The 19,748-nt window shown below is 35.6% G+C and overlaps 1 protein-coding gene across 5 annotated transcripts in view; it reads left to right on the plus strand.

Moving 5' to 3' along the window:
• DACH1 (dachshund family transcription factor 1) overlaps positions 1 to 19,748 on the plus strand; it is a 359,043-nt gene that overhangs the window by 223,935 nt on the left and 115,360 nt on the right. For 4 of the 5 annotated variants that reach the window (XM_062566916.1, XM_062566914.1, XM_062566917.1 and 1 more), the window contains exon 4: positions 16,370 to 16,542. In XM_062566916.1, the coding sequence (XP_062422900.1) occupies positions 16,370 to 16,542 (173 nt within the window). Of the gene's footprint in view, positions 1 to 15,662; positions 15,813 to 16,369; positions 16,543 to 19,748 lie in introns of all 5 variants that reach the window. The other variant, XM_062566918.1, reaches the window with a different exon arrangement.

The raw sequence follows: 19,748 nt of genomic DNA on the forward strand, positions 1-19,748 counted from the left end.
TTCATTTCTTTAATCTAAACAAAGATACTGAAATTTTCATGTTTGTATGTCTTCTGATGCAGGGATTTAAAAAAGTATGAATGATATCAAGATTGGAGATAAAATTGCAAGAGCTGACAACACTGTAGATGCCATAAATTATTTTCAGTTACTTTTAGAAATTTAACACATTAAACACAAACTTTATGAGAAGTAGGGGGTTTTGTCAGCTACATCAGTTGGCAATTTTCGTGTAGTTCTGTGCATGTAACTTGTTCAATAAAATGTAAAGTACATATGGATAGGAAATCCTTTTCCTGTAATTTGTCAAATTAGACTTACATTGTTTGAAATCACCATCGCCCCATGCTTATAATCTTTTCATTTCCTACATGCGGACTGTGCAACTTTGAAGAAGAAGCCATTAAATCTTTATAATCTAATGGATAATTGTATCTGTCCGCTGGTATTGTCTTTTTCAGTTCAATACTGAATTGAGTCATGCTGCTGGCTAAGTACATGTGGGTTATTTATTATCAAAAACAAATGATAATAAAATATAATCTGTTTGTTTTTGTATCAGTAAAATTTTAAATTAATCAAAAGAAACAAAAAGATCATGGATTGCCGTTAGAGGTATCTGCAAATATTACCTCCATTTTGCCATTTCTGAACATTGGAGATTCCCATATGCAGAGACTGAATGGTGGGTGAGAGTCTTACTATCAAAAACTAGTTGAAGGGATCAGGGTCACAGTCAGTCTAGGTACTGATCGTTTTACATTTGGATAGTGACTTCACCTTATGACCATATCGTAGTGAAGTGCAATAATAAATATCTTTGCCCTTCATTTTGGTTTTAATTTTAAGTAATTGCATCCAGCAGATGACTTGATGCACAGAAGTACCATATAATCCATGTAATTATAGTTTCTACCTATTCATTTCTTAGCTATGCTTATAAGCAAGAGGTAGGTTTGCATTTTTTTTCAAAATATTTGCTTGGTAAGCACTAAATCTAAGACTTGGAAAAACATTATCAATATGTTCTAATTAATATTTGGTCTTTTCCTTAAGCTATTATAAGGATACTTAATGCACAACCTAAAATTAGAGTTGACAATTGCAAATACAAACCAACCAACATAGTAATAAAATCAATACTTACATTTCCCTTGGGGCCACTATTTACTGTTTGCTGTGCCATTTCCTTAATGGAATGGCAGTTATGTTTGCAGAAACCTTGTAAATACGATTTTTATATTTTAACTAAAAGCAGCTTTCCTGAAGTAGTATGATTAAAAAAAAATAATCTTGACTTGCCTTCAGAAAATTGCTGTAAACATTTTGTAGCCAATTTTAACACAGACTAGAAAGAAACATCTTTTCATAGTAAATGCCGCTGATGAATTTTTTGGAATGTCTAAATTATTTTCAGCTGCATTTCAGTAGACATTTACCTTAATATTGAAATACTTCACTGATCTGTTTTTAGTGCCATTTACTTGGTTCAAATTATTCTTAATCACTGAAAGCTCATTTCTGTGTGGAGGTTTGCAATATTCTCAAAGTGTACGAGGGAGTCTGGCAGTTTATTTGACTTAGCAAATTAAAATAATGGAGGGAAGTATGATCTTCAAGATGAATCATCACAGCTGTTGCACAGATCTAATTCCCATCTTTTGACTCGGTGCTTCTCTTGCTGAAGTTTGTCATTAACTTCAGTAGCACGGGAATAAGCTTTTTTGTGCCTTGAAATGTAGCTGAGCAGAATTTCTTCTGTAGTGCAGTCAGCGTGATCTCGTTGACATCTTGAGTGCGCACGGGTGTCTTAGGTGCTTTCGTGGTCAGTGTAATATTTATGTAATGGTACCTGACCAGAGGGATGGGCATATGAATAAATTACTGAGTTACCATGGCTTATTGAATCCTTCCTTATTGCATCCAGGCTGACCATGCCATGTAGTCTTAAACGAGACTTAGCGTATCACGTTGTATCGTACAACACGGCCACTTTGGCTCAGAAGTCAGGGACTAATTATTAACTCAAATGCCTTTGATCATGTGGCCATATCCTAAACTTCAGCTTTCAGCGGGACGTCTTTCTGCAGTTACACTGAATAGCGTTCATGTAAGCAGCCCACTTGTAGTTTGTGTTTTGCATAGCGGCTGTTTGTGGTCACCATAAGCACATTGCATGTAAGGAATACTTGAATATCCATTTTATGTGAAATGTTCACATTTCAGGGTCGGCTTTTGTTCCCATTGTGGTGGAATGTCAGAAATGCAAAATATGAAATACGAAAGAAAATATGAAATGTTTTCATTGGGCAGCACTGGAATTATAAGAGCTATTTTAAAAATGGTAAAATGCTTGATATTAGTAATGTGGAAAAATATAAATATACTAAAAATATGCTACAATTGCAATATAGTTATACTATGTATAATATAGCTAAAGATAAGGTATAAACCAAGATAAACTGAATTGAACTGAAAAATAATGGAACAAAGTGGAAGATCAGGCCAAGACACTTTATGCCAATTTTGAATATATTTATAACTTTTACCTCACTGGTGTTATTAAACTTTGAATACTGTTGGTAATTGTTTTTGATGCTGATAAAAGGAAAAATTCCTGTTGAGAACTATTTGGATCTTTTAAAAATGTATGCTAGATGCTACCTTTATATGTATATGATATGTATGTATATCTATGCACACAGTTTTCTATACAATTTAGGTACAGGATGTGTATGCAGTACTTACTGTTACAACTGTCAAATTTAAAGGTGAAAATATAATCTAAAATATCTTTGCTTCATGTCTAACCTCAGTCCAATATTGCTGTAGGCTTCAACGAAAAATAATTCAGCTACCACACAGAACCAGTAAGGAGAGAAACAGGAATATTTTTTCATGTTAAAATACTAATTATTTTAATTATTAATTTCAGTACTTCTAAACTTTGAAAGAAGGAGTTAAAATTTGTCACTAAGGTACTAGAATATCTTGTTCTGATCACTTGAAAATCGGTCTGAATCTGGCTGAGATGTAAATCTCTGCGATTGTATTTCATGTGCCCATTAGACTTGTTTAAAGCTTGCTGCCAAAGTTTCTATTGTAGCTGCACTGGGTATGGTCCAGACACACAAGTTCCAGTGCATCTGAAAAACCAGCTCTCTGTGAGTTTTTGCAAGAAAAGAACATTATCGTGGAAGCTACAGCTTTCATAGCTTTAAAATTGTATTGGCACTTGCATTTTGGACACTTCATACTACTGACATTGAGCAAAGTCTTGCACTTCTGTTTTTGGATTTGGCAGCTGTAATTCCCTGCATTTTACTAGTATAATGCTTCATAACATCCTTCAAGGATACTGTGGTTCATGACAAACTTACTAGATTGCCCAGAATAGGTTAGTTAGGTGAATTTGATTTTCAGACAGATCAGTGACAAACTTCTTGCAGATTTGTGGAACCTAGATTAATCCCATCATCAGAAGAAAAAAAAAATCCATTTACTTTAAAACTTGGCCCAATATGATCTAATTCCCTGAGTCTTATAATTTGTTTTATGTAAACCCACAGTACTGAGTGGCATCAGCAAACTTCGTTTTCATTAATGTTTGGCCAAAGTAATTGTGTGAACAGAAACTCCAGACTCATTCAAGGAAACATATTTGAAACAGGATATTGAAAATAAAGTCCATAGGACAACAAAAGTCAGTTTACATGCTGATGTCAGCATTTGTGTGCTGTGATAAAGCCAAGCTCTTTTCATGATAAAGATAAGTTCATATCCAAATCTCTAATAATAAACAAAACTGATGTTAGCTTTTCACATTAAAGTCAGAAGCGTCTTTGTGATTCTTCCCAAAGACTTGATTGTTAGGAACAAAAGTTATTCTCTGTTATGAAAAAAAAAATAAAATTAATCACTCAAGTTATTACGTAGGGTGTGCTGTGTATTCCAGACTCAAGCTTTATACGGAAACCTTTGAAGAGTCTGCCTGTACCTACCAAATGTTGTAATTGCTACAGAATCGCTGCTATACAACAGCTGCAATAACAAGGTGCTGCTGCCTTTACTTTAATCTACCTCTCTTTCTGCCAGTTTATTATGTTTTGAATTTATTCTTTTGTAGATCTGTGAGCTATCTTTCTTATGGAAATTAATCTTTTTAAAAGATTTGTACTCTCATTTTCAAACACTAATACATTCATTCAAGTATCCCATTATTCAGAACCAGCTGGCTTTTTATCTAGTGATATTTACTTCAAAAAGCCAAGTTAAATGGTATCATAGATTAATTCTCAGGGCACAGGAAAGCTTTTTTAGAGGAAAAGAGATTTGGTAATTACTTAGAATATCGCAATAAAATCACAGAACATGTCAAAAATGTGTTATATAATCTGTCATAATACGAAACTTCAAAAAAAAGTTAATTCACTGAATTGAGCATAGTATGTGGCATCGATATATGATTTTTAAGTGGAACATTATGTAATGGTAAAACTTAGCTGTGATTTATAATAAACTATGTCATGATTTTTAGTTATGTATTTTTTTCCTGTGTGGAAAGCACTGAAACTTCAAAAAGGGCATTATCCACTGAAATTTCTTACATAAATCAAACTGGAAATAAGACACATTTTACAATTCAATTTAAGATCCCACTGAGACAATAATGTTGCAAGCTGTGCATTTTGGAGAGTAATATAGTAATGTCTAGTTTGCATTTTTGAAAAACCAAATTAATCACACTTTATTGAATATGTTGAAGCAAACCTAAAATTCATCTATTATTAAAAAACTTGTGCAACAAACACAAACTATATTTTATACATAAAGGACAAACTCATTTATTCATTAGGTTAAAACACTTGGAGTTTGCATTTTGTAACTATGAAAGAAATGACATTTGCTATCTGTTCTCCTTTTTTAAATTTTTCAAAGCATTGTGTACAGCATAAGCTGCTTGAAAAATTCTGGTAATACTTTAACACTGTATCCATCCAGAAGGCTGCACAGGAATCCCTATGGTAACTAATGGAAGTCTTGATTTTTAAACATTTTTGGTAGTGAATCTCATAAAAGGACAAGTTATCTATTATCCTATTTATCATATTCAAATAATATATTTTGTCCCTTCATTGCTTAACCGAAAGATAATAAACATTTAGCCAGTTTAAAAACATTTGTGCAGTTCTTCAGCTATCGTGCCTTGTGTTACCTTGAATTAGTGCTATTACCTTTGTACTCAGCTGTGCTCAAAGACACACATAAGTGAAATCTGGGCCTTATTGGGGTCTCACTGACTTTGTGGAAACAGGATTTCAGTCTTTGTGTTTTAGAGATTTTTAAAACACAAAGATTTTAAAAAATGGTTTATTGTAGTGAATATTTGAGGAGTTGTGTTTATACTGTACATCACGCAGGGCACGTAAGCTGTATGCCAAATGTCAGGCACTCACTAGTTGTAATATCATTTCTAGGAAATTTACTTAAATAGCATATATTAGAAAGTATCAGCTCACTCATGTTTTCTTATATATAAGAATGACAGCAAATTTTCCAATGCATTATGCATGAATATTTTTTCTCATAATGTCAGTTGTGAACATCAACTTCATAAGATTTTTCTCTTTGAGAGTGCGTCTTAACTGTGGCTGGCACAAGGAGATACCTCTCACACCAGGTTGCGAAGCATTTTAAGGGCATTCCTGAGAGCATTCATGGGCGAGTTCAGTGTGTGAGAAGGTGACACGGTTTTACAGTCCAGTACTTTAGCAGAAATTGCCCATGGCTTCTCTTCGTGCTGTAAGAGGCAAAGACGAGGTTGGGTTGTACTTAGGGCAGACAGATGTTGCGATGAAGATGACCCGACATTTTGATTCAGCAGTGATCACAGAGCACTGGTCCCAAAAAAACATCAGACTATCCCAACAACCCTTAAAAAATATTTGGGACTCTGCTTTCTCTGACAGTTTTATCCAGCTGCAGACCTGGAAACCTATTCCCAGTCCTGTAACTGGGGATTGAGATAGCCTCTGTAATAACATGCTTACACAGGAACAGATTTCTCTGCAAACCTCAGAGCTTGTGAAGTCTCATGACTTTGCTGTAGGACTTTTCTGGAGATACACTGTTGATTAGAAAACCTCTGTTCCCAGGGCAGGCTGTGTTCAGCCCCTCACTTCACATCAAGGCGAGACCTGGGCAAACACCCATCCCCTTTCCATTTAAAAGAGAAACACAGCTCCGTGCTCCAGGGAGCATCCAAAGCTTGCTGCAGCCCACAGGTTTTCATGCAACCTGCTTGCGGTCGTTTTCACACAGATCATAGGAATTCAGCTGCTGCAAGACCTCACTATCAAATTTGCTCGAGACTGCTTAAGTTAATAGTTTCTTTATTATAAAGGAAAGAAAATGGCTATAAATCAGAGAGTAAAAATCTGAAGAATAAGATTCAAGAAAGTATTCTGTGCTGCAACTTTTTAGAAACTACATTGTGTTTAGTTTATGCAGTATTGGTACTAGGAATTAAAATATCATTCGAGTTCAATGCACCAAGTTTTATTTTTATATCATCAGTAACACATGATTAATTTAAATATTTCAAGCTTCTTGGCTTTGCATTTTCATCCTTGGCATCTCTTTTGCTGAATTAGTTTCATTCAGTACTATAATTAATAGATGCTATTTTTGTTTACGTGTAATAACCTTGCTTCAGAGTCCACACTAGCTTGTAGGAAGTGGCAAGTGGAAAGCAAACTATGATTTAGTATTCATAAAACTTCACAACTATTAAAGCATATGACTTTGTATCCCATTGATTGGACATAAGGAGAATTAGAGCTGTTGTAATATCCATGTCTGAGTTGATTTTCGATTTTAAAACCAGAAGCCAAATTTATTCTCCAGAAGAATACCCGGAGCACTGGCCTGCTGAGACCTGCTCCCGTTTGATTTTTATCCTCGGAGCCTCTTGCATCTCCTGCATCTCTTTTCTTTCTGCACTGTTTCGCAGCTGAAACAGGTGGGGCAGCGTGCCCAAAGCAGACTTGAGGAAATGTGCGTTTCTCACCTTGCCCACTTTTTCTGTCTGTACTGTTTGCACTTCAGTATCTCCACTGATGATTTTGTACTGTGGTTTCCTCTGTTACAGTATCACTATTGTATTAGAGGCCCACCAGTTATACTTAGGTATCCTGAAAAGATGCTGGATCATTCTGTTTGTGTTCTGATGACAGTAATTAGGTTATATTAAAAAAAATAAAAAAGGTTATTTGAAATAATTCTTTTGTAAAGATAAAGAAAATGGGGAAGACTGGCTACCATATAGCTTAATGGTATATTGTTCTGTTTTGCTTTGTTTTGTTTTTAAACACTCTGCTAACATCACTTCTGAAACAAAATTAAATGGGAATTAACTGCAAGAAGACTCAGACTAGATGTAGCAAGGCTCAGAAACCATGATGCAAACTGAGTGAGGAATCACCAGTGCAGATGTTAAGCAGAAGCTCCTATTCAGACTCCATGTTTTTTCCAAATCTTAGGCACATGCCCATAGTCCTGAATCACAATGCTATCACTTAGAAGCCCAAAACTGCATCTTTCTTCTTTGTCAGGTTTCTGTAGCAGTCTATACGTTTTTTCCAGTGTACTGAAAAAGAAGCCTAAGATCAGGCTGAGGAAATAAATTACATAAGCAGCAAGATATCTTCTAAAGTGATTGAAACATCTATTTCCAAGAGTGCCTTCTAAACACAGTTACATGTTACCAGATTGGGCATATTTTGTCTCAGCTGTTTTTAAACATAAAAAAGATACTAATATCCTCAGTTACATAAAATGAGAATAGATATTCTCATTTAACATATTAATCTACTTAATTATATATTCAGTAGGGAAATTTTATATGTTAAAACATAGGACTGTATTCCAGATATATTCATAAAATAATTTATGATGTTTATCTTGTTGATGGAGAGATAAAGAGGATATTTGTTTTTGGCTGACTTCTGATAGTACACTAGTCTTCATGTTCTAAAAACATTGAAGGACCAGCTGCAGTTCTAGCTTTCCTCCCTGAAGTTAACATATTTGCCCAGGTGTATCTCATGGTAAAATATTGTCCAAGTACTACTTCCTAAAATACAGAATATGCAAGTGCATCTAATTTTTTATTTCCTGATGATATCACCTACTTACTTTTATATGTCTTTATATGTTTAATTGTACTTATGTCATGTAACTTCATATAACCATAATAGTAAACTCTGTATATTATCAAAGAAATGAAAACAAGTTAGAAATTTGTGAAAGGAGACAAATGGAAAATCCATTTTTAGGTAAATATCACGCAGCCTGTATCTGAGTTGCTGAACTTTCACTTGTATCAGACAGTTTCATTATTTGTTAAATAGAATCTAAAAAAAGCTTTTCCAGTGTTAATCACTTAGGCAAAATAAGGATGGAAATCAAAGTATAAAATATATATTCTATGGGATTCATTGCCACTGTAAAAGATTCCTTTCACTAAAAGTAGCTTATAAATGAAGTATTTTCTGATTCATGATGAAGAATATGCTTCGATATTCAGCATCTAGAATTCCATCTGATTTCTTGGAATTGGCTGTTCGTACTGCTGTTTTTATTTATCAGAAGATAAATGTGGTAAGAGTTTCAAATTTTTTCCAAGGATGAGTAAAGTGGGTACAAACCTGACTTACAGTGCAAATTGCATCTCTCACTTCTCTGTCATCACCACGGAAAATTTACATAATAAAATTAAAACAATGAATGAAGCAGTTGATATGAGTGAGGCGATTGATTTTTACGTTGCTACTCTAATTGATTTTTATTCTACCATTGTCTACAAAGAAGCAACTATATGTGGTTTCAAAGGTTCTCTTAGCTTTACCTTTATATATTTCTGTAACAGAAAACATACATCAAAGAATAGCATTTTTTTTCTGTAGAATTTTCTGCTACACTTACTTATACTTAGTATTAGTAGAACTACAAATGCCAGGCCCAACTGTGCTAGAGCAAACTATAAAAAGCTTTCAATTATCAGGCCACATTGCTTACTGTCTATTTAGCAGCATAAGTGTACTTATATAGCCGTCAAATAACAAGGCAAGGCTTTGTGGAAAAAAAAAAAAAAAAAAAAAAAACAGAAAAATTCTTATCTGGAGCAGGATACAAAGTTTTCATAGAAGTCTTGGGAAAATTATTATTTCTCTATGTCATAGTGCTTGCTCTCCTGAAAATTTTGTTATGTCAGAAGAGGTAGTAATACTGTTTTTTTTTTTTTTTTTTTTTTTTTTTTTTTTTTAAATATCAGTGACATGAAATAGATACTGTTCACAAATGACATTTTCTTTGTGCTTATAGTGAAATAGCAATAGCGTATATGTCTTGTAAAAGTGCCTTTATCTATAAATGTCTGTGCTTTACAGTCTTAAAACACTCACGTATGGCTGATAAAGACTGTAGCTATAAAGACTAAAGACTATAGAAGACTGAATTGAATTATGCAAAAATGAAATGGCAAATTGACTGTAATTCACCAGCTAAAGAAGCAGGATTTCATCTGGACAGTTGTTTGAAGAGGTTTCCTCACTGTCAGGATGCTATGACTACCAACTTTTAGCCCTCTGGTTGTCTATATTTTCCGGTGGACATTCATAGCACAGATAGTGAAAAATAGTCCACTTGAGAAAAATGAGCCAACACAGCTGATACTGATGCTTTGTTTGGTAATTGTTGCTGAGATACAATTTGTTTCAGCAAACACAGAAGATAACTGTGGTCTTGTTTACAAGATTAGAGGGACTGAAATAAGATCAGTAGTACAAAAAAAAATAGTGTTGGTAGTAGAAGCTCTCTTTTGTGATTTTGCCCCATGTTATTGTTTATATATGTTGTATATATATATATTACTTGAAACTATTCCAGGGCCCGGGCTGGGATTCACTTGCCTAAACACTGGCATATAGTGCTGTGTGAGATACTGAAAATTACCCATGTTTTCCACATGAAGCAAGCAAATATGATGCTAAATTCAGGGAAGACCTGGACGCCTGGCAGATAACCTAATTTAAATTTCTAAGCTCCCTCCGTAATCAGAGAAGGCATGATTCAGCCACCTAGGCATCAGTACGTATCCACTAGTATCTTAGATACCGTAGAGCATCCTGCCTAGCCTCTATCTCCATCTCCAGATGGCCATGGGTCTCCTGTGTTGTATGCTGTGTTGTATATACCATCCCTGGAGGCATGTCTCAAATTATGTTGGCCATCTCCTGTGGCCTGTGTTTAGGCCAATGGGTCGAGACTGGGATGAGTGGTCATTGGAGTCAGTGGAACCAGGAGAGGGATTCAGCTGACAAAACACAGGTAACTTACAGAGGGAGCTGAAGAGTTCTCCAATCCTGTTGATTAAATCTCCATTGACTATAATGGAACTTAAATGCTTAGCTGACATTGTAGAAACCTAAATTTAGGAAGCTGAATCCTAATGAGTGCAAAGTAAGAAGGAAAAGGAATAAGCAAATAAGTGATGCGATCCTAAAAATGACTATGCTATGTTTGAATCAGAGTTTGCAAGGCTGACAGTGTACAGTGTAGTTTTCTGCTTCATTTTCCTTTTCTTGGCTGCACTACCTTCCAGTCCAGAATTATTTTTGTATATTATTACCATCCTTAGCTACCTAATTGTGCTACTAATGAATACAAATAATCCAGACATCAAGCTTTTACAGACCCACTTCAGTGTATAAATAATGGTTTGTTGTATAAACACTCATTATGGGAGAAAGTAACTCATGTTATGGAAGATATGTGCTGAAATGTTGGCTATGGGGGAAGCACTACAGTCAGTCTATAGTAGTCTTTCTAATTATGAAAATGTATTGCCATTTTTGCTCCATCAGATCATCCATGATGAATAAATGTGAGACATTCTGAGCCCAGTTTTTAAACATGTTTACTAACATTTGGAACTTCGATTTCACATTTTTGAGTGTTCATATTAGCACTACAGCACATGAAATACATAGTTGGCTACCAAATTGCCTATTTGTATGCTTATGTGTGGGGTTTGGGCACTTAGCGTGAAGAATCTGCATTTCCAAATTGGATCCCTTATGTTGGAAATCCTTGAAAATGATACTCTATGGTCAGCCTAGTGCAGCATCAATTGAAATGCAGTTTGAATGCAACATAGTGCTTCCAATTGCTGCTTCAGAAAGTGTTATGCTGAATCTGGAACACTTTGCATAATTTAATTAATTATGCCACTAAAAACTGATTTTCTCTCAATTTAAAGCAAACAGCTTTTATGAGGGTGAACTGCAGCACCCAGGGATATCAGGTGTCCAAGCTTTTAATCCTATTACAAAGACTTGACAACCACTGATGGAAACTGGAAAAACATAAGCCTCCAGCAGGGCAACAAGTGAAGAGGAAGAAGACAACAGATTTTTAATACTCTTTGAAACCACTGTATGCGCTAAATCAAAATCAAATGTAAAAAGTGACAGAACTGATAGCTTGCACTTAGTTGTGCATACAGTGAGTAGTGTCTGAGGAATAACACTTGTTTCACTTTGACGTTAATGAAAATAACTGTTTCCTCTGAGAGGAAAATTGTTAAGCTTAACTAACTTAAGGAGATGGCCAAGACTGTTTGTGACTATGTCTGTCCACTTAAAATGTTCAAGAGTGCAACAGCCTGTAGTTTGAAAGTGGTTTCTAATGTTATGGATTAGATTCTGTCTATGAATCATTCTCGTTGTAAACAAATCTTGACAGACGATGCCAGAGTACAAGTATTAAATAATCTGTCACTGACTAAACACTAGCCTCGATACTCCTCTTTCTGAAGCTTGTCTTCTCTATTCTGATTTATTACTGATTTTGGTATCCTTCTAAAACAATGGCCACTGTAATTTTGAGGCAGAAAAAAGGGGTCCTGATTTAGAAAAGTTCTAATTTCTGCCATGACTTGGAGCCACGTAATGAGAGCCATAATTGGCAATCTATGACCGACCGCGCAAAATGCTGTGACCAGGTGAGGAGAGGTTACAACAGAATTGACTTGACCCTCATATCAAACAGCAGTGTGTAACATGAAATTAACTGTACTGTAGATGCTCTAGCTAATAAATAGGGAAAATACCTCACTACAGGGAAATCTGACTGGATTTGTCAAATGTCTTCCATGATTATTATATTAACCAATATTCATACACCTATTAATATAAGCTATATATTATATGTGTTTCTTTCTCTATATAGTGCATATGAGTGTTGGCTTATTTTAACGGGAAAGTAGGAAAAAATAAATAATTTTTTAAATGGTGACTTTATTAAGAATAGTATAACTTTACATGTAGATTAGAGAATTTTGTTCCAAGTTTGAAATGCATTTACAGACTAAATCTCCTTTTCTTTCTGTTTTCCTTAATAACAAAATTAAATGTCCCAAAAAGAAACTTCAGGGGAGTGTGAAGATGGGAGCATTTTTAACTACAGGAGCAAGACATTTGATCTAAATTCATTTTACTTAAGCAATCTAAATGTAAACCATTGGTAGAAGCTTCTTCTGCAGTTACTATAAGGACGAAGGCATGCCCAGAGCACAGTCATTCCTATTTGTCTCTTGCGGTCGTTCCCTCTTCGCTTCATTCAGGCATAGGCACTACCTGACCACCAGGCAGTGCTGACTTCATCTGAATCACGGCATAATCATGTTTACATTAAACTGGTCAGTGCATGGGGTCTATGCTGGCTTCATGTTAGTTATAGCAGGACAGACAGTACCAGATCCAGCAAGAAATTAGAGCAACCTGAAGAGGCAATATGTGCCTTGACACAGAATTGCCAGAACAAAGTTATCCCTTCATTTTTTTCTTAACAAAACATAACAAAACTTAAGAAAACAAAACTTGGCTTGTTCTGGCCCAGTATTTTATGTTGTATAGAAACATTTTGGGGTGTAGCTTTTCATTAAGCCCTAAATGCCATAAAAAAGGCTTTATTTTGTATGGATACCTAACCTAAAATGGAATGAATGGCCCTTTAGAACTAGCTGTCTTCTTCTATTGAATGTGTGTCTGCATCAGCACCTACCTTTTGGTTAAAATTAAGTGAGATGATCTCACTTTTTGTGTCTACCTCTCCTGTCACATGTTTCAAAGGATAAGAATTCAGCACAAACAAATTGTGTATGTCACAGTGGCTATAAACAGATAATTAATGAAAAGAAGATCAGAAGAAAAAAAGCCTTTTGCCAACTATAACTTAGTTCCTTCAGTTATGTTTGTTTTTGAAAGTCTCTGAGTTCTCTAAATGCAAGAAAATGTGTTCACCTATCAGAGGTTATGAGATTCAAATCATACATTAACCAACTCAGCTACGTATATTGTGTAAAGGTTGTGACAACTTCTTGTAAAATAATAAAACTATCTCACATAATTGATCCTTTTCATTGTTTCATAAAATTGCTTTGTTTGATTGCAGGAGAGTTTGGACTGAATTTTCATTACCTACTTCTCAACAATTTACACTGGGATTGAGACAGTATTGAGCTAATGAGTTAGAATTTATATTGAGCCTTAACTGTCTTCATGAAGTAACTAGGGAAAGAAAATCATGGCAATAATGGTGTATTTTTCATTATAAACTATGTTGTACAGCTTTTACAATCAAGTTTTTAATAGATCTAGAGAAATTAAATTGGAATTCTACCAACTTTTGTGCTTTTGTCATCCCATGAAAATGGTGTTTAAAAATGTCAAGACTAATGTGCTAATCCAGTTTCTACTGAAGTAAGCAGGAGATGGTGTTAACCCTGTTGTTCCTCAAGCCCTGGTGTTTATTTGGTAGTAAAAGGTATCATAAAAATTGTTCAGAAACATGCATTTCACTGTAATATCTGATGCTAAATACAAACTGAGTATAGATTAAATCAGCTTTGACTGGAGTCATCTTGAAGTCTTTATCAAGAGGAATTCCCATGAAAACTGAGGAAACTTTTGAAGTCAAGAGGGTGAAATTGTGCTCTGTATGTAAAAGGAAGCAGTCATATATTATTATTGCTGAGAATCCATGCAAATATAGATACTTTAAATACATTGAAACACTATTTATTGATTGTATATGGCAGATAAACAAATTCAAACACTGAGTGTATAGATTTCTTTGTATATATACCTGCCCCTCTACTCAGCCCTGGGGAGGCCTCATCTCGAGTACTGCGTCCAGTTCTGGGCTGCCCAGGACAAGAGAGACATGAAGCTACTGCAGAGAGTCCAGCATAGGGCTACAAAGATGATCAGAGGGCTGGAGCACCTGCCCTATGAGGAATGACTGCGAGAGCTGGGCCTCTTCAGCCTGGGGAAGAGAAGACTGAGAGGGGATCTGATCAATGTGTACAAGTACCTGAAGGGAGGGTGTCAAGGGGACGGGGCCAAACTCTTTTCAGTTGTCCCATGTGACAGGACAAGAGGCAATGGGCAGAAATTGAAGCACAGGAAGTTCTGCCTGACTGTGAGGGGGAATTTCTTCACTGTGAGAGTGACGGGGCACTGGACCAGGTTGCCCAGGGAGATTGTGGAGTCTCCTTCTCTGGAGATCTTCAAGTCTTGCCTGGATGCAACCCTGTCTACCATGGTCTAGGTGACCTTGCTGAGCAGGGAGGTTGGACTAGATAATCTCCAGAGGTCCCTTCCAACCTTACTGATTCTGTGATTCTATGATATACGTATACTTATTCCCAGCATTACACCCATGTATAATTTTAAGTCTTCAATTGAGAACACTTTACACTTTTCATTAGATATAAATGCACAAATCAATAGTTTTATATGAATTTTTATTATTGTTTTTCAAACTGTATACTTTTTGGAGGTGGAAATTTTGTGGGAATTTTTTATTAGATCTTCTATAGTGGAAAAGGACAGTTCTCACGTAAATGAAGTATTGCTTATCTCAATACATATTTGTCTGTAATCTTGCTGTTAGTCAGTTCCACTAGCAGAAGACTGCAGAAATTAATAATTTCTTATACTTTAGTTAATAACATGGAACAAAAAAATAACATAGAAATGTGTCAACCCAGCACATACGCAAGTATGCAGGTTCCCTCAATAAATTAAATATTTGGTTACTTCTTTAATTTGTTTTCATACACAGTACAGGAAGAAATACAAATATAGTTTAAATTTTAATTGGCCTAATAGGCAATATTTTTTAAGACATTTTTAAGTCAAAAATCTTCCCCAACATGTAAAACAAATAGAAAATGTAGTCTTATTTACTAAAATTGAAAAAGTATATATAAAAACAATAATAATCACACGCATACCTCACATTAATGAACACAACTATAATATTTTTATTTGTGTTCTAACTCAAAATTTAAAATGCTGTCCTTACTTATCTTTTTAAAAGTATGGAAACAAAATAGAAAAAGCCATGCCTCCAACCACAGGAAGGAAGGAAGCCACTTTCAAAAAAAAAAAAAAAATGCCCCCAACCACATATTCAAAAAAAAAAAAAAAAAGCCACTTGCAAAAAAGGTTTAATTGCTGGCCTTGCTTGCAAATTCAGACATCGAAAATTCGGCATCTTCCTTCATCCAAATAATATATATTCATTCCCCACAGGCAGCAGTGATGGTTCTTGGGATAAAGAAAAACTTCATTCTCCCCCCACCCAAGGATCACAGGCCTCTGTTAACCACCCCAGCTTACCTGGACAGCATAATCTTAGCCATCCTCTCAACCCTCTGCGACAGAACCACCTTCTGCCGAATGGTGCAGGTTGACATCTTCCAGCGCTAACATCAATAGTTTTCCAACTCCTGCCTTTATTTTGAATTGATCTACATAAATAGGCTATGCAAAACCAGAGGTGTGGGGAATATTGTAAAACTTTTTTAAAGGTATTAAGCAGCAGCAGCAGAGGCAATAAAGAACAAATACATATGCAATAAAATTGATACTTAAAATAACTGTTAACCTGTGCATCAGTGGTATAATAATGCATTGTTAAGGCACCTTACAGCAAGTAGTATTAAAAAAAAGATAATAAATAGCAGTTTCTTAGCAATAATACATTACAACATTGCAAACAAACCAAGAAGCCTAGCAGTCTCTCCTTGTGTGTAAAAACCCTCCAAAGATACTAGCCATCTCCACGTGCACATCCCAGAAGTGGGCTGATGATACCTACCTGCCTTATCCTGAAATGTGAACCATCTTGTTGCCCATCACTTGAATATTGTTCATCAAGAGGAAAGGAGAAAGAAAAAAACTTTAAAAAGATGCATAAATCTATTTTCTTTCTTTTTTGTTGTTGTTGTTGTTGCCAGGACTGGAGCTTCCTTTCATGATGATGCCCCACCCGCTAATCCCTGTCAGCCTACCTCCAGCGTCTGTCACGATGGCAATGAGCCAGATGAACCACCTGAGCACCATTGCCAACATGGCGGCAGCAGCACAAGTGCAGAGTCCTCCATCCCGAGTGGAGACGTCTGTCATTAAGGTAAATCTATTCATAGGTGCATTAAAAAAAAAAAATCTAACGCCCTTGTGACTGCCGTAAGTATCATAAAGAAGGTGAGTCCTCAAGTCAATATGGTTGAGAAGCCCAACTGTTGTTGTGCTGGGAGCACAGCAGGTTAGTGATGGCCAGTTTCAGTTTCTCCCTTCTCCAGCCCCTGTCTTCATCAGTATTGAATCGGTGCTCAAGTTAAAGCATTTTTTACGCAGAATATGCACTCATGCATTCTCATAATCCATAGTCTATCGTCTAATGGCATGTTCCTCAAGAAACCAAGGAAGAAATTGTCCCCTTGTTAAACTAAGAGGGACCAGTCTAGAGTCTGTCCTTCAGATGTGTAAACATAAGCATTTGAGCTGAAATGCTGCAGGGTATCTGAAAAAGGCTGAAAAGCTTGGCACTTTGCCTTGGTGGGACATGAATTGCTGGGCCCTGGAACAGAGGCAGTAAACTTGCACAGAACAGACCCAGTATTCTTCAGGCCAGAACTGTAGCACTGTAAAGAAATCTCAGTCAAAAAATAGCTACCTATTTTAGGTTTTGTGTGCTGCCTATAAGCGTAGCGTCCTAGCGCTTTCTCTAGACTGAATTAGGTCCTGTTATAGAAGTAGTTAACAGAGTCTTTTCTGAAGACTTAAGGATGAACTGTTTTCATTATAAATGCATTTCTTCTCTACCACAATTAACAGTAGAATTAGTATTAATATTTATGATTGATTTAACACTTTGCATTTTACCTGCTAGTTTTTTAGTTGTATAAATGAGATACAGAAAGTACACAGGCTTTTAGGTTATCTGCTCTTAAATTTGCCATTAACAGCTTTGCTTTTACATAACTCACAAGAGGCAATGGGCAAAAATTGAAACTCAGGAAATTCCGTCTGAGCATAAGAAAACACTCTTTCACCATGAGGGTGGTCGAACACTGGAATAGGTTTCCCAGAGAGGTTGTGGAGATATTAAAAATCCCGTTGGACACAGTCATGGGCAAGCTGCTGTAGCCGACCCTACTTGGGCAGGCAGTTAGAGCAAACGATCTCCAGAGGTCCCTGCCAGCCTTGGCAATTCTGTGACTCTGTGACAGGCAAAGACAAAGTTATTTTGTATTTTAGGCTATATTGGAATCCTGCCTCTTAAGAAAATCCCTTCAACAAAAAGTGTGTAAACGTAAAATCTATGGCACCTTCAAAATGAGCTACAAAAATATTGCAGTTCTGGATGATTTAGGCAGAGTGAAGAAATCTCAGTTTACTGAGATGTTAAATATGCTTGTGATCCTATCCTTTTTCCTAGTAACTGAACAAGGTTAAAATCATAAAGAGTCATTCAATTAAAAGTCTACAAGTCTGTGTTTCTGTGGATGTAGAAAAATGAGGTCCAATGACCTAACTTAGGCACTTTCATTTTACATTCAAGATCCTTGGAGCAACCTTCTCTTACCTTTGGCTAAATAGAGAGGTAAGGCATTGGTTTTAGAAGAATTATTTCTGTGGCTGCTATGTCAGCTAGACTAGATTCCACCACTAATGTCCATCCTCATATCTTGTGCATATATACGCTCTGCTGTTAACTAGTTGTTTGATTACATAGTGGTTTCTACACTTTTATTTTCTATTTTCACTTGAGCAATATTTAGCAAGAGTTATATGATACTAAAGTTGTTCTCTGGAACATAAGTGGTGCAATATTTCATTCTAAATTTATTTTCTTAATTGAAACAGTGATCACTGGTGTTGCATAGGTATCTAAAAAGCAAAGATTAGGATTAAGCAACCACTCAGTGACACCTGAGAAGTATGAATTATTATGACAACAAACCTTTGTTTTCACTATTTTTCCCACTATCTTCCCTGTCTTTTATCATCTACAAGTTATTTTATTTTATATGTAAGAGTACAAAATTTGATCTTCACTGGCATTTGGAATCTTCTGTTTCTAAACTTCAACATATTGAAACTATAGCTATTAAAGTTGCCTAAGTTATTGTGGTATGTCTGTGGAAGCCCATTCCGCGGTGAGGCTTGATCTTTGTCTCCAGTTACCAAAATCAGGCACATTTGGACTACAAGATAGCTCGTAGGCTGTGAAGAAAAGGCTTTCTTTTGTGAAAAGCAGGTTGTGAGAAGTAGGCTTGGCATGTTCTTAAATCTCATCCTATTATGGAGTTCTTGCTGGACCCTAGAAGCACTTAACACCTGGCTCATCTAATCTACGCCTATCTAATGGGTTTAAAAGTATGGGACTCTGAAAGGAAAACTCTTGTCATCATGTAACTATGTAGATTATTTATTATCATCAGGGGTATCCAAATATATGAGGTGAGGCTTTAAAACCAACAGTCCCTTTAATCGGCTCAAATGTCTACTGTAATGATGTCTGTCTCCTATATTTTAATAATAGGCAGTACCATAACAGAAAATTTTCTTTGGCATTTTTCATATCGCTTATTATTCCTTAACTGCACATTCTTACAGTTTGTCTAGTTGGAAAGGCAGTTTCATTCTAACCTAAGTGAACATTTTGAAAGTATCTACTAATTTTGGTTCTCCGTTTGAAAAATTTGTGCAACATTTTGTAATTAGAAAATCATATTTTAAAAAATCTTGACATATTTAGGCTTATGTTTGTGTTAATAATCTACACTATTTTTCTGTGACTCTGTCACTTCCAAAAATTCAACAATTCCATATTCATGCTAGCAAAATCTTCAGCGTAGCAGGAAAATTCTGCACAGCTCCTAGCATGACATCCTATGCAGGTTATTTAACAAAACTGGTTTCATATTTCGACCTGGTTTGCACATAACCATGTAAAAGGTGTAAATTTACCCTATTTTTTTAAAATGGTCAAATGAACTTGTTTTGAAAATTGTGCACACTCAAAAGTGGAACACAAATTTTTTACAAATCTGTACAATAAAGTTCATGGTTTTAAGGTATTTACCTAGAACCTGAGAAAGACATGAAGTGTCTGCCGTGTCTTCTTTGGCTGAGCCCTCTAACATACTGCCAACAATAGAATTATACTAAAGAGAAATACATAAGAAAAGCATTAATCTATTATCCAAAACTCACTTCTAAATGTAAGATCTAGCTATATATAATTACTTCAGTAATAATGTAAAGGCTCAGGAATTGCGCATATTTTCCTACTCTTTCCTTCAGCACCTTTGTGGTTTGACGTATGTC

This window comes from Rhea pennata, chromosome 1, assembly GCF_028389875.1.
Source record: "Rhea pennata isolate bPtePen1 chromosome 1, bPtePen1.pri, whole genome shotgun sequence".
Taxonomy (NCBI): Eukaryota; Metazoa; Chordata; class Aves; order Rheiformes; family Rheidae; genus Rhea; species Rhea pennata.